Source organism: Urocitellus parryii, chromosome 15 (genome assembly GCF_045843805.1).
Source record: "Urocitellus parryii isolate mUroPar1 chromosome 15, mUroPar1.hap1, whole genome shotgun sequence".
In the NCBI taxonomy this organism is placed as follows: Eukaryota; Metazoa; Chordata; class Mammalia; order Rodentia; family Sciuridae; genus Urocitellus; species Urocitellus parryii.
Window position 1 is genome coordinate 32,195,577 of NC_135545.1, and position 13,095 is coordinate 32,208,671.

At 42.7% G+C, this 13,095-nt stretch overlaps 1 protein-coding gene across 2 annotated transcripts in view; it reads right to left on the reverse strand.

Moving 5' to 3' along the window:
* Window positions 1-6,701: 6,701 nt before the first annotated feature.
* Window positions 6,702-13,095, reverse strand: part of LOC113185236 (liver carboxylesterase 1-like) — a 32,646-nt gene continuing 26,252 nt past the window's right edge. For both annotated transcript variants that reach the window (XM_077793002.1, XM_026392287.2), the window contains exons 12-14: window positions 8,318-8,449; window positions 7,311-7,383; window positions 6,702-7,064 (exon numbers count right to left, since the gene is read on the reverse strand). In XM_077793002.1, the coding sequence (XP_077649128.1) occupies window positions 6,881-7,064; window positions 7,311-7,383; window positions 8,318-8,449 (389 nt within the window). In that variant the 3' untranslated portion in view covers window positions 6,702-6,880. The remainder of the gene's footprint in view (window positions 7,065-7,310; window positions 7,384-8,317; window positions 8,450-13,095) is intronic.

Sequence of the window (13,095 nt, forward strand, 5' to 3'; positions counted from 1 at the left end):
ATATGGTTCTTATTTTTAAGTCTATTGATGTGGTGAATAACATTTATTGATTTCCATATATTAAACCAGCCTTGCATCCCAGGGATGAATCCTACTTGATCATGATGTATAATTTTTTTGATATGTATTTGAATCCGATTCGCCAGAATTTTATTGAGGATTTTTGCATCAAGGTTCATTAGAGATATTGGTCTGTAGTTTTCCTTCTTTGAAGTGTCTTTGTCTGGTTTCAGAATCAGGGTGATGTTGGCCTCGTAGAATGAATTTGGAAGTTCTCCCTCTTTTTCTATTTCCTGAAATAGCTTGAAAAGTATTGGTGTTAGTTCCTCTTTAAAGGTTTTGTAAAACTCTGCTGTATACCCATCCGGTCCTGGGCTTTTCTTAGTTGGTAGTCTTTTGATGGTTTCTTCTATTTCCTCTATTGTTATTGGTCTGTTTAGGTTGTCTATATCCTCCTGGCTCAATCTGGGCAGATCATAGGACTCAAGGAATTTATCTATGCCTTCACTATCTTCTATTTTATTGGAGTATAAGGATTCAAAGTAATTTCTGATTATCTTCTGTGTTTCTGAAGTGTCTGTTGTGATATTGCCTTTTTCATCCCGTATGCTAGTAATTTGGGTTCTCTCTCTTCTTCTCTTCGTTAGCATGGCTAAGGGTCTGTCAATTTTATTTATTTTTTCAAAGAACCAGCTTTTAGTTTTGTCAATTTTTTCAATTGTTTCTTTTGTTTCAATTTCATTAATTTCAGCTCTGATTTTAATTATTTCTTGCCTTCTACTTCTTTTGCTGTTGTTTTGCTCTTCTTTTTCTAGGATTTTGAGATGAAGTATGAGATCATTTATTTGTTGGTTTTTACTTTTTTTGAGGAATGAACTCCAAGCAATGAATTTTCCTCTTAGAACTGCTTTCAATGTGTCCCATAGATTCTGATATGTTGTGTCTGTGTTTTCATTTAACTCTAGGAAGTTTTTAATTTCCTCCTTAATGTCTTCTAAAACCCATTGATCACTCAGCAACCTATTGTTCATTCTCCAAGTGATGCTTGGTTTTTCCTTCCTTCTTTTATCATTGATTTTCAGTTTCATTCCATTATGATCAGAAAAGATGCATGGTATTATCTCTACCCCTTTATATTGTCTAAGAGTTGCCCTGTGACATAATATATGGTCTATTTTTGAGAAGGTTCCATGTGCTGCTGAGAAAAAAGTGTAACTACTTGATGTTGGGTGGTATAGTCTATATATGTCAATTAAGTCTAGATTGTTAATTGTGTTATTGAGATCTATAGTTTCCTTATTTAACTTTTGTTTGGAAGATCTGTCCAGTGGTGAGAGAGGTGTGTTGAAGTCTCCCATGATTATTGTATGGTGGTCTATTAGACTCTTGAACTTGAGAAGAGTTTGCTTGATGAACACAACTGCACCATTATTTGGGGCATATATATTTATGATTGTTATGTCTTGTTGGTGTATGGTTCCCTTGAGCAGTATGAAGTGTCCTTCTTTGTCCCTTTTGATTAACTTTGGCTTGAAATCTATTTTATTAGATATAAGTATGGACACTCCTGCTTGTTTCCGCAGTCCATATGAGTGGTATGATTTTTCCCAGCCTTTCACCTTCAGTCTATGAATATCTTTTCCTATCAGATGCGTCTCCTGTAGACAGCATATTGTTGGGTCTTGTTTTGTGATCCATTCTACTAGCCTGTGTCTCTTAATTGGTGAGTTTAAGCCATTAACATTTAGGGTTATTATTGAGATATGGTTTGTTCTTCTATCCATATTTGTTTATTGATGTTACTAACCCTGATTTGTTATCCTCTTTGACTACTTTCCCCCCTTTACTGTCCTATCTCCCATTGTTGGTTTTCAATGTTATTTTCCATTTCCTCTTCCTGTAATGTTTTGCCAAGGATTTTTTGAAGAGATGGTTTTCTAGCTGCGAATTCTTTTAACTTTTGTTTATCGTGGAAGGTTTTAATTTCATCTTCTAATCTGAAGCTTAATTTCGCCGGATACACGATTCTTGGTTGGAGCCCATTATCTTTCAGTGTTTGAAATATGTTATTCCAGGATCTTCTAGCTTTCAGAGTCTGTGTTGAGAGATCAGCTGTTATCCTGATTGGTTTACCCCTAAATGTAATCTGCTTTCTTTCTCTTGCAGCTTTTAAAATTCTCTCCTTATTCTGTATGTTGGACATTTTCATTATAATGTGTCTAGGTGTGGATCTCTTATGATTTTGCACATTCGGCGTCCTGTAGGCTTCTAGGATTTGGGATTCTGTCTCATTCTTCAAGTCTGGGAAGTTTTCTCGTATTATTTCACTGAATAGACTTTCTATTCCTTTGGTTTGGAGCTCTGTGCCTTCCTGTATCCCAATGACTCTTAAATTTGGTCTTTTGATATTATCCCATAATTCTTGGATATTCTGCTCATGGTTTCTTAGCAGACTTGCTGAGCTGTCTATGTTCTTTTCCAGTTGAAATACTTTGTCTTCATTGTCTGATGTTCTCTCTTCTAAGTGATCTACTCTGCTGGTAGTATTCTCAATTGAGTTTTTAAGTTGGTTTATAGTTTCCTGCATTTCTAGAATTTCTATTTGTTTGTTTTTTATTACCTCTATCTCCCTGTGAAATTGATCTTTTACTTCCTGGATTTGTTTGTCAATGTGATCTTTCATTGTCTGATTTTGCTGTCTCATGTCTTCCTTGAGACTCCAGATCATCTGAAGCATATAAATCCTGATGTCTTTATCTGACATTCCATCTGTTGCAGCTATTACCTCTTCTAAAGTTGAGTTGACCTGCATTACTTGTGGTCCTTTCTTTCCTTGTCTTTTCATACTGCTGGCGTTTCTTTCTGCTTGGTGCCACTGTTGTGTTTTTGAAATTTACCCCCTATTTATTTATGTTGCCCTTGTATAGTTGGGAAGTCTCCCTTGCTGGGAGGGTATTGGCTGTGCTCCTCCTCTAATTATGGTGGTCTGTCTACCCCGCTGATCGGTCGCAGGTCTGCCCCCGCTGCGGGCACTGGTGGTGGCTTTGCTCTGCCCCCACTCCAATTGTGGTAACGTAACTACCGCGCCCTGGGATCGTTGGTCCTGATCTGGATGTGGGTGGCGGCTCAGCTGGGCCCCCACTCCAATTGGTGTGACGAGTCTACCGCGCTGGCAGACCTCTAGGCCGGTGGGTCGCAGTTCTGCACAGCCCCCACTCCCAATGGGGGTACCTGACTACCTCTCCAATGGGTCGCTGAGCCCCCTCCGGACCCGGGCGGCGACCCTGCTCCACCCCCACTCCAACCAGTGTGACGCGACTGCCTCGGTTTTACGTGTCCACCACGGTGGCAAGCTACCTGGCCTGTCTTGCCAGTTGGCGGCAGGTCTGCCTGCCCTGCTTGCTCGGATGGCAGCTCCGCACAGCCCCTACTCCAAATGAGGTTACTTGGCTACTGCGCCGCGGAATTGCTGGTCCTATTCTAGGCGTGGGCGGCTGCTCTCTTCAGCCCCAGCTGCGTTTGGGGTGTCATGGTACCACGCCGGCGGGTCACTTGGCCTGCTCTGGGCGCAGGAGGAAGCTCCAATCTGCCCCTACAACACCCCGCCGGACCCTGATTGAGAAGCAGTCACCGCCGGTTCCCTAGCCTTGGGCCAAAGCAGCTTAGGTAGCCGGAACCCCGCCTCTCCGATCTGATACACTCTCCGCTGGGAGCTGGCTCCAGGGAGCGACCCCCACGGGTTCCCCAGCCCCAGGCCAAAACTGTTCCAGGAGTTAGAACCCAGTAGCCCCAAGCTCAGCGCACGCTCCACTTGGAGCTGGCCTCCACCGGCAGTCTCCGCAGTTTCCTCAGACCTGGGCCAGGTTAGCCCCGGGAACCAGAATCCAGCTGCTCAGTGCCTGGCGCATGCCTTGCCAGGCACGAGCCTCTAGGAGTATTCTCCACAAGAACCCCCGCCCAGAGCCTGAGCAAGAAATCTGTCTGCTAGACGCAGGCAAATACCAGCCTGATATCACCTGTTCGTAGTTGAAAGGGCTGAGATCAGTAGAACACGGGGATGATTACATCATCTCTCCGAAATGGCGGCTGCTGTTCTCCACTGTGGTCCGACCGGTGTCTGGAACCAAACTGGGCCGCTTCTCTCCTCTGTTTCAAAGCTGGAACTCAGCACTATGGGCTCCGATGTACCACTGGCGGGAGCCCCCCTGGATCCGTATCGCTGTTCCCCCGCTCCGGCACCCTGCCGCTCCCCGGCGCGCGCCACAGACTCCAGCCTCCGGGCGATCGCCTGTCAGGCTATGCGACCCTCCGTGCGGGGAAATGGAGCTCTCAGAGCCGAACTTCGCAAGATGGAAATCTGTCCACTAGATTCTGGAGCACCTCAATTTCACTGGAACTTCCCAAAGATATCCTTCAGCCGTTTTGCATTGTCTTTCTCCCACTTAGCGACGAGGCGCCCTGGGGTGATGCAGTCCCTTCGCCGCCATCTTCTTCTCTAGATTTCTAACCCTCTAAAAATTCAGTAAAGTACAAACCCGTCTGGACAAACACATGAGGAGACCATGACAACATTTTGGAAGGTGGAAGGTCGACAGACCAACAAGGACTGCTTTTAGAGAAGATAATGCAAAAGTCATTGAGCAGGAAGAAGGAAGACCCCAAGTAAATACAAGTGTAGAATGGAGATGGCAAAGGACTCTCTGGATTTTGAGGTCATAGGGACCCTCTTAATGGGTTCACAAGCAGCCCCCACTGACAGGGATGAGAAGTACAGCTCTCCCCTGTGAGATCCATAGCCCAGGCAAAGCTTCCCACAGGCCCTCTGCACCTCCAATCCTAGAACAGGTTCTTGAAACTCTAGCCTCCTAATTATATTCAAGCATCCAAAGGTCCTCGGGAGGGGTCAGCATAATGTGGTTTCTATCCAGAGATCTGAGTTTCAAAATGAAGAAGTCTCCTGAAGTTCAAGGACATGGCTGCAGTAACCATGACTCTTGATGAAGTCCGTGCCTGGTCACCTAATAGTGATCATGATGATGGACAAGGGTGTCCTGGTTCTTAAATTGCCAACCAACCATCTGTGATTCTCTTTTCCCATTGAGTGACCTATTTAGGGGCATGAATTTCTGTAAATCAATTGTTTGATGTAACAAAACTAACCAAGGAGACCTAGAGTCATCAGAAAGGATCAGTGGGCAGCAGTTATTCTAAGAGTACCAAGAATTGATAACCATACAGAATGATTCTTACTTTGCTGGTAGAGAGCACACTGGTGTAACCCCTCTAGGATAATTTTTGGGGTCTCTGCTAGGGTTAATGTATGGGACACCTGTGATCCAGCAAGGCCACTCTTAGGTGTATATCCAAGGGAAATATATCTATGTTCTCGTTAGAAAACAGGCTCTAGAATAATCATGGCAATGATATGTAATAACCTCTAACTACAGACTATCTTTAACAGGCTGAATTGTGTATTCTTTTAAAATTCCTGTGTTGGAAACTCCAACGTGAGTAAATTTGAAGATAGAGCACTTATGGAGGTACTTAAGATTAAATGAGTCATAAGAATGTGTCCTAGTCAAGTGGAATTGATGTCCCTATGAAGAGAAATGGTATCAGAGGGCCAGCATTAGAGCCACATTTAAGGATGTTGGACTTGCTAGCAGTATATAAATGATGCATGAAATATCACATATTATGATGGTATTTTTTTAAATGAATTGAGTTCCATTTCCTAGTTATTTATTTTACTCAAATCCAATGAAGACATTACCCTGCTCCAGCAGCGGAGGCCATGGAATTTCCAGATTGCCTGTGTGTGTCTTGTCCCTAGGGCCATGGAACAGCCCTTGAGCAGTCACTGATGACAGTGGGTATCTGCGTACACCTTCCTCTCTTCTCTGCAGTGTCTCTGATGTTGTTTTCTACCATCTCTTGGGGGTCCCCGTGGACTGAGCTCATTCTTCTTCTTGGAGCCTGCATACCCCTCCTGCACCCATCGACTCCTACCTTTCCTTCCTCTCCCTCAACCCTTCCTCAGTGCTTCCTGAAATCACCTCCCAGAACCATGACACTCAAATCTTTGTCTCAGGGTCTACTCTTGAGCAGAGGCCCATTAGGCAGGGCCTCTGTGACACTGCTACTAGGTGTGTCCACATTGAGGGTTGTCACCTATTTATGATGAATTGACTGCTTTGCTTTTTCTTTATTTTCCTTTTGATATTTGTTTATGTGATGTTAACATAGCCTCCCAACTTTCCTCTTGATTTGTTTTGTTTTGGGGGGTTGATGCTGGGGATTGAAACTTTCCTTTTGAGTATCTGTGTGGTATATCTTTTCTCTTTCACTCTCAATCTGCCTGTGTCCTCACATTTACATGTATTTCCACCAAAGTTTGTTTTGGAATTTAAGACTAGTGATTCCATCCATCCCCCAAGAAAGTGTGAGTTTTGTCACATGCATTGGTGAGTCTTTGAGGGCTGGGGCAGGCTTCTCCAGCTGATCCAACATGGCTTCAGAGAGTAAGGAAAGGACGCTGGCTCCAGGGTTACGTGGATAGGGTTGAGGGATGTGATGGACTATATGAAGCCTCGATTTTTGCAGCTAATCAATCACCAAGCTGCCGAGGCAACTTCCTGTAACAGCACCTCTCTCCTTATGCTTCTCTCTGAGAGGAAGGACTCAGACATTGCTTTGGCCTCCAAAAGAACATTTATTCTCCAAATCAAAGCCACAGGTACAAACATCCCTGCTCCCTGGCCTCTGCCCACTTCTACTGCACATTCTCCAGCCACCGCCACCGAAGCTGCCTCTTTGGACGACTTTGCTGGAAGGCACTGCTTGGTGGCTCCAGTCTCTGGAGACCGGCTCGGCCTCCCATTCACAGCTCCACATGTTCTCTCTTGGGAGGTCTCCTCGATGCCTCCTTGGCCTTGAGCTCAGTCCAGAAAACCACTCCCTTGTCTTTCAGCCCCGTGGCTACTTGAGTGTTGGCGCCAATCTGCAGATACTCTTCCTTTTGGTTGTACTCTGGCCAGTGGGGCAGACCCTTCCCATTGGGGTTCCTGGGGAACAGAATCAAATACAAATTTCCCAGAGCTGCTATTGGTCACCACATCTCTCTGAGATTTACAGGAATCCTTGGCTTATGGCTTCCAAAAGACACAAACACATCCATTTCCTGGGGCAGGCTGTAGGTGAATTGTCAGAGTGCTCTGGTGACAGGATCTGGGATTTGATCTCTATCCATGAAGTATGCCCTACTGCACCCAATCCCACAAATCCCACTCCCTCTTGGCCACCAGCCTTACCCATGGCGAGCAAAGTTGGCCCAGAATTTCATCATCATCTTGCTGAGGTTGATCTCCTCTTCTGAGGCGCCCTCTATGGGGAAGAAGGAAAAAAATCCTTTGCTACTCAAAGTGAGCTAGCAGCAGCAGCAGCAGCAGCACCTGGAATCTTGTAGGAAATGCAGACTCTTGGTCCTGACTCCCAGCCTACTGAGTGAGAAGACCCTGTCACCTGGTGTGCACTTTCAGTTTGAGAATGACTGGTGCAGGACTCAGCAATGTGCTGAGTTGCCTCTGTCTTCCCTGCCCATCTGCCTACCCCTTCCCATTTAAGGTTGCAATGCTACACCTTGGAGTTTCCTGTATCTTGAAGGATTTTGGTTCTTGGCTTTTTCTCTTTTTTCTTTTCTCTCAATCTCCTACACAGTTCTGAAAAATATCAGAATTTCCAAGGTCCTAAGAAATCACCCAACTAGGAAATGTCCAGAGGCACTGATGTGTCATAAACAGTGATGAGAAGGCTCAAAAGTCATGTGCAACTGGTGAGAGTTGATTTATTAAAGACAATTTGTGAAAGGTTTTATTTAAACATGATATTGTGCATTATATTATAGATAAAAATATATGGGTTTTAGACATATCAATAGATGAATACACAGGACACTGGATTTCAGGTGGGCAACAATTCTAACCTCATCCTCACATTTTAATCTGCTCTTCTGATTAGAAATCAAGAAAGACTGTTTTTGCCATTGAGTAGGGTCCTGAAGGTAACCTACAACCTCCCTTATTGCAGCCACAGGCCAGGATTCTGAATGTGACTATGGCTCAGGGCACATGAATACACATCCTCTTTCATGCATGTTAGAGCAGGAGAAAGGCTGGGAACCGCCCCCATGTCCCTCAGCCCTGATTATAGTGAGTCAGGAAACGAAGATCAGAAGAGAAGGAGAACCATCTCCAGTCCACCAAACCAAGAGGGGAACCTCCTCCTAACTCCAAGCTCCTTGCCAGCAAAAAGCCCTTACCTTTTAAAAATGGAGCCCCAAATACTGAGAAGAGCTCATCCCCATGGTCTCCTAGCACCGCCTTGGGTCTCTTGTCTGATGCGAAGCTCGGACGATACTGAAACTCATACATGTAGGTGGGGGCTCTGGCATCTGAGAAGACACAGATTTGTGCACAGTTCACACCACCAGACACACAGCTGGACGGTCTCAAGGTCTCTATCTGGGCAGGAAACCCCTGGGTGTCAGCATGGGAGAGGAACAGAGTTTCTGGAAAGCTCTCGACTTAGAGCTATAGAGCTGATAGAGGAGGAGGTGGGATTTCATTTGAATTGAAGGACAGAATGAGTGAATACAAAGCACCCCATAAATACACCGAATGCGTTTCATTGATAACCCATTAGTGCACGTTCATTTCAAGGATATCAACACTATGCGTGTCTTCCATTCAGCCTAGTTTTGATCATTTCCTGTGTTATCTTCACCATTCAGAGAAGAATTAGGCAAATCCAAGCTGCTTGTCTGAAAATGAAGGTACTTAAATACAAGTATGCATGCGGAGATGGAATATTCTCTTGTCCCTTGTGCTTCGGCAAACAAGAAAATTCAGAGATTGATATTTCAGTCACCTCGTCTGTCCTACTTCCTGCTTCAACCCATACAGTGCTAAGGCGTTAAACTGATAAAGGCAATTTTAAAAATTGGAAGGGGCACAGGAGGGTCAGCTTGCCTCTCTTCACCTCTCTGCTCCTGCTCTTCCCTGCCAGGCTATCTCTGCACCAAAGCCATCCCATCCAAGCCCCAAGAAGATGCCACTTTTCCTAGTGACTGATCATCCAACCCACCAATCCCTGCTCCTTCAGGACTTATTCAGGGACCCCCGGCCTGAAAAACCTTAGCAGGAAGCACTGGTCATAATTGCTCACAGAGGGGTGTCTTGAGGAGAGGAAGAATTAGGCCCCAAGTCAGGCTGTTGGAAATGTTTTACAACTCCGTGCCCCCATGGATACAGTAGGAAAATTGAAAAAAGAAATTGCAGAAAAGAAGTAAAAAAAAAAAAAAGGCAAACAACACTTACAATCCCATCATTCAGACAAAACTTCTTCTATATTTTAACACACATGTCTGATTGTGTAATATTGTATATGCTATTTTGTAATATACCATAACCATTACTTCCTATTATTAAATACTCATCAGTGAATGTACTTAACAATATATGCCATCCCGCAGAAGGATGAGGAATAAGGTACTTAGTCATCCCTCTCAGTCGCCACCACTGCACCCTCAGTTCATCAAGATGCTGCTCAGAAGAAGCCTTCTTCTGCGACTCTGTGATCCACTTACTGAACAACTGCTTCTGGGTCAGAACTTGCTGAAAGGAGGGTTTAACTCTGTCTCTCTGCCCTTCAATCATTTTAGACAGGAACTCAGCACTTAACAAGAGACGAACGAACTTTTGTGAATGAGAGAATTTATCTTCAGCAGCATACTGAGCAAGAAACAACTTAAAGCTTTTTCTCTGAAAACACTGGGATTTATAAAATTCCTATCATCATAATTCAAGTCTACAAAGGAAAATTGGTTTGGGAAATTACAATTAGGACTAACAAGAGAAGCAAAGACAATGGAACAATAGCAAGAGACCAGCCACAGATTTGAATTACAGGGTTCAGAAGGAGAAGGAAGGGGGAAGGCCTCAGAAGGCAATAGCATGTTTCAAGAAATGGCTGAAAACTTCCCAAATCTGGGACAGATGCCAAAACCTAAGTACATAAAGGACAGAGGTCTCCACTCCATTTGAACCCATGCACAAAATGACCAAACAATCCAAAATCAAAGACAAAGGAATTCAGAGAGCACGAAGAGATGAGAAACACATCACACACCCAGGTGTGCCAAAAGAACATTAACACATTTCTTAGAAGAAATTCTGCAGGTCAGGAGAGTAGGATGCTTGATAGACTGATGGGAAAAAAAAATACCAACATAGAAATAACAAAGTTGGAATAGATGAGGGGGAAGAGCCACAGACTGAAGGAATATAAAACCTCTTTAGTGAAATAATAGAAGAAAAATTCCCAAAGCTTGGGAAAGACATGGACGTCCAGAAACAGAAGGGTTTTAGAAACCCAAATAAACATGTCAGAAAAGAACTCTCCACAACATATAGTTAAACTGCCGAAAGTAAAGAACAAGGAAAAAAATATTAGCATTTGCAAGAGAGAAGAACCAAGTCATATTTGAAGGCAATCCCATCAGAATAAGAGTAGATTTCTAAGCATAAAGTTTAAAATTCAGCAAAGTAGTAGGATACATAGTCAGCATATCAAATTCAGTAACTTTTCTATGCCAATAATGAACTTGCTGAGAAAGAAATAAGGAAAATAATCCCATTAACCATTGCATAAATAATGCCTAGAATAAACCCAACCAAAGAGGTGAAAAATCTCTATAAAACACTGAAGAAAATATTGAAGAATACATCAGAAGACAGAAAGACCTCGAATGTTCTGGATTGAGAGGATCAATATCATTTGAACAGCCACATATCAAAAGCAATCTATATATTCAATGCAATCTCTATCAAATTACCAAGGTCATTATTCAGAGAAGGGGAAAAATGAACCTAAAATTTCTACGAAATCACAAATAAACCATAAATAGCCAAAGCAATTCTGAGAAAAAAGAGCAATGTTGGAGGCATCATAATGACTTCAAAATATAATACAGAGACGTAATAACCAAAGATCATGGTATTGGCTTAAAAATAGTCATGTAGACCAATGGACTAGAAGAGAGGACCCAGGAATAAGCTCACACATCTACAGCCATTTGATACTTGACAAAGTTTACATAATCTTACATTGGCAAACAGACAGCTTCTTCAACAAATAGTGCTGGGAAAACTGGGTATCTATATGTAAAAGATTGAAAGTAGATCTATTCTCTTATCCCCCTCCCAAAAATTCAACACAAAATGGATCAAATGCCTAAGTGTAAAACCTGAAACTTTTAAATTACTAGATGATAACAGGGAAATACAAGATCTTGGCACAGGCAATGAATTGCTGAGTAGAACTCCAACAGCTCAGAAAACAAACAAACAAAAAAACAAGAATTGACAAGTGGGGTGACATCAAGTTAAAAAGCTTCTGCACCACAGGAAGGAAATAATCAGCTGAGTAAAGAGATGACTCATAGAATGGAAGAAAATCTTTGCCAACTTTTCATCTGACACAGGACTAATATCCAGAATGTATGAAGAACTTAAATTTAACAGTGAACAAGTAATCCAATAAAAAATGGGCAAATTATCTGAACAGATGCTTCTCCAAAGAAGTGAAAATGGCCAAGAAGTACATGAAAAAAACAAAACAAAATGCTCCACATCTTTGCCATCATGGAAAGGCAAATCAAACCTACATGGAAATTCTATCTCCTTCCTAGACAGATTGTGTATAACAACAACAACAGACAAATAAAAAACCTCAAATGAAATCCTGCCAAGAATTTGGAGGGAAAGGAACTCTTACCCATTGTTGGTGGGAATGTAAATTAGTAGTCACTGTGGAAAACCGTGTGGAGCTTCCTTAAAAAACTGAAAATAGAACATCCCATATGATCTGGTTATACCACTCCTAGGTATTTATCCACAGGAACTGAAGTCAGCACACAAATTAGATTCCTGCATGCCCATGTCCAGTTCAGCACTATTCACAATCCCCAAGATATAGAAACAGGTGAGACCCATCCACAGATGAATTGATGAAGAAAATGTGGTATGTGTACACAGAGAAGTATGATTCAGTCATTGAGGAGAATGAGATCATGTCACTTAATGGAAAATGGGTGAAACTGGAGGACATCATGGTAAATTAAATAATCCAGAGACAGAATAGCAAGTACCTCATATTTTCTGTCATATGTGAAAACAAATAAACAAAAATGACCTGAAAGTAAAAGAGGGACCATTATGGAAAGGGAAGAGGAACAGGAAGAAGGAAAAGACAGGGCCGGGTAAGAGAGGGTACAGGGAGGGTGGGTATGATCCAAGCAGGATCTACACATGTATGCATGTATGGAAATGTCACCACAAAAGCTATGAATTTGAACAATTAATAGGCATTAATAATTATGACTTTAAGAAAGGATCATTATAACCACAATGAATGAAATTAGAAATTAAATTAGAAGAAATGGGTAAATCCCTAATCCAACACAACCAAACAAGACAGAATCAAGATGAAATAGATAACCTGAACAGATCAATAATGAGTAAGGAGACGGTATCCGGGATTAAAATGTCTTCAATTAAAGAGAAACTTAAGACCAGATGTCTTCACTGGTGAAGTATACACAACTTTAAAGAAGAACTAAGTATCAGTCCTTCTCAAATCCTTCTCAAATGTCTTTAAAAATCAAAGAATGCTTCCAAATATTTTTTTATAAAGACAACATTACCTGACACTAAAATAAAACAAGGACATTATAAGAAAAGAAAATTGGAGACCGGAACACAGTGCCTATGCAGAGAGGAACACTACTGAAGTTCCCTATCCACCAAAAGGTGGCTCTACCTAAACCACCTCCATCTTGGGACATTGCAGGCACCACCATAGGCCTCCTCACATGGTAATCTCCACCATGAGTCAACAGACAGGGCCAGGAGGCAGCTGCCTGTTGCAGCATCACATGCCACAGGGCAGCATCACTGAACAGGCCTCCTAAAGCCATCACACAGCCCAACCTTCCAGCCCCATCTCTGAAAGCAGTTGCCTCCATCATGGGACATCTCC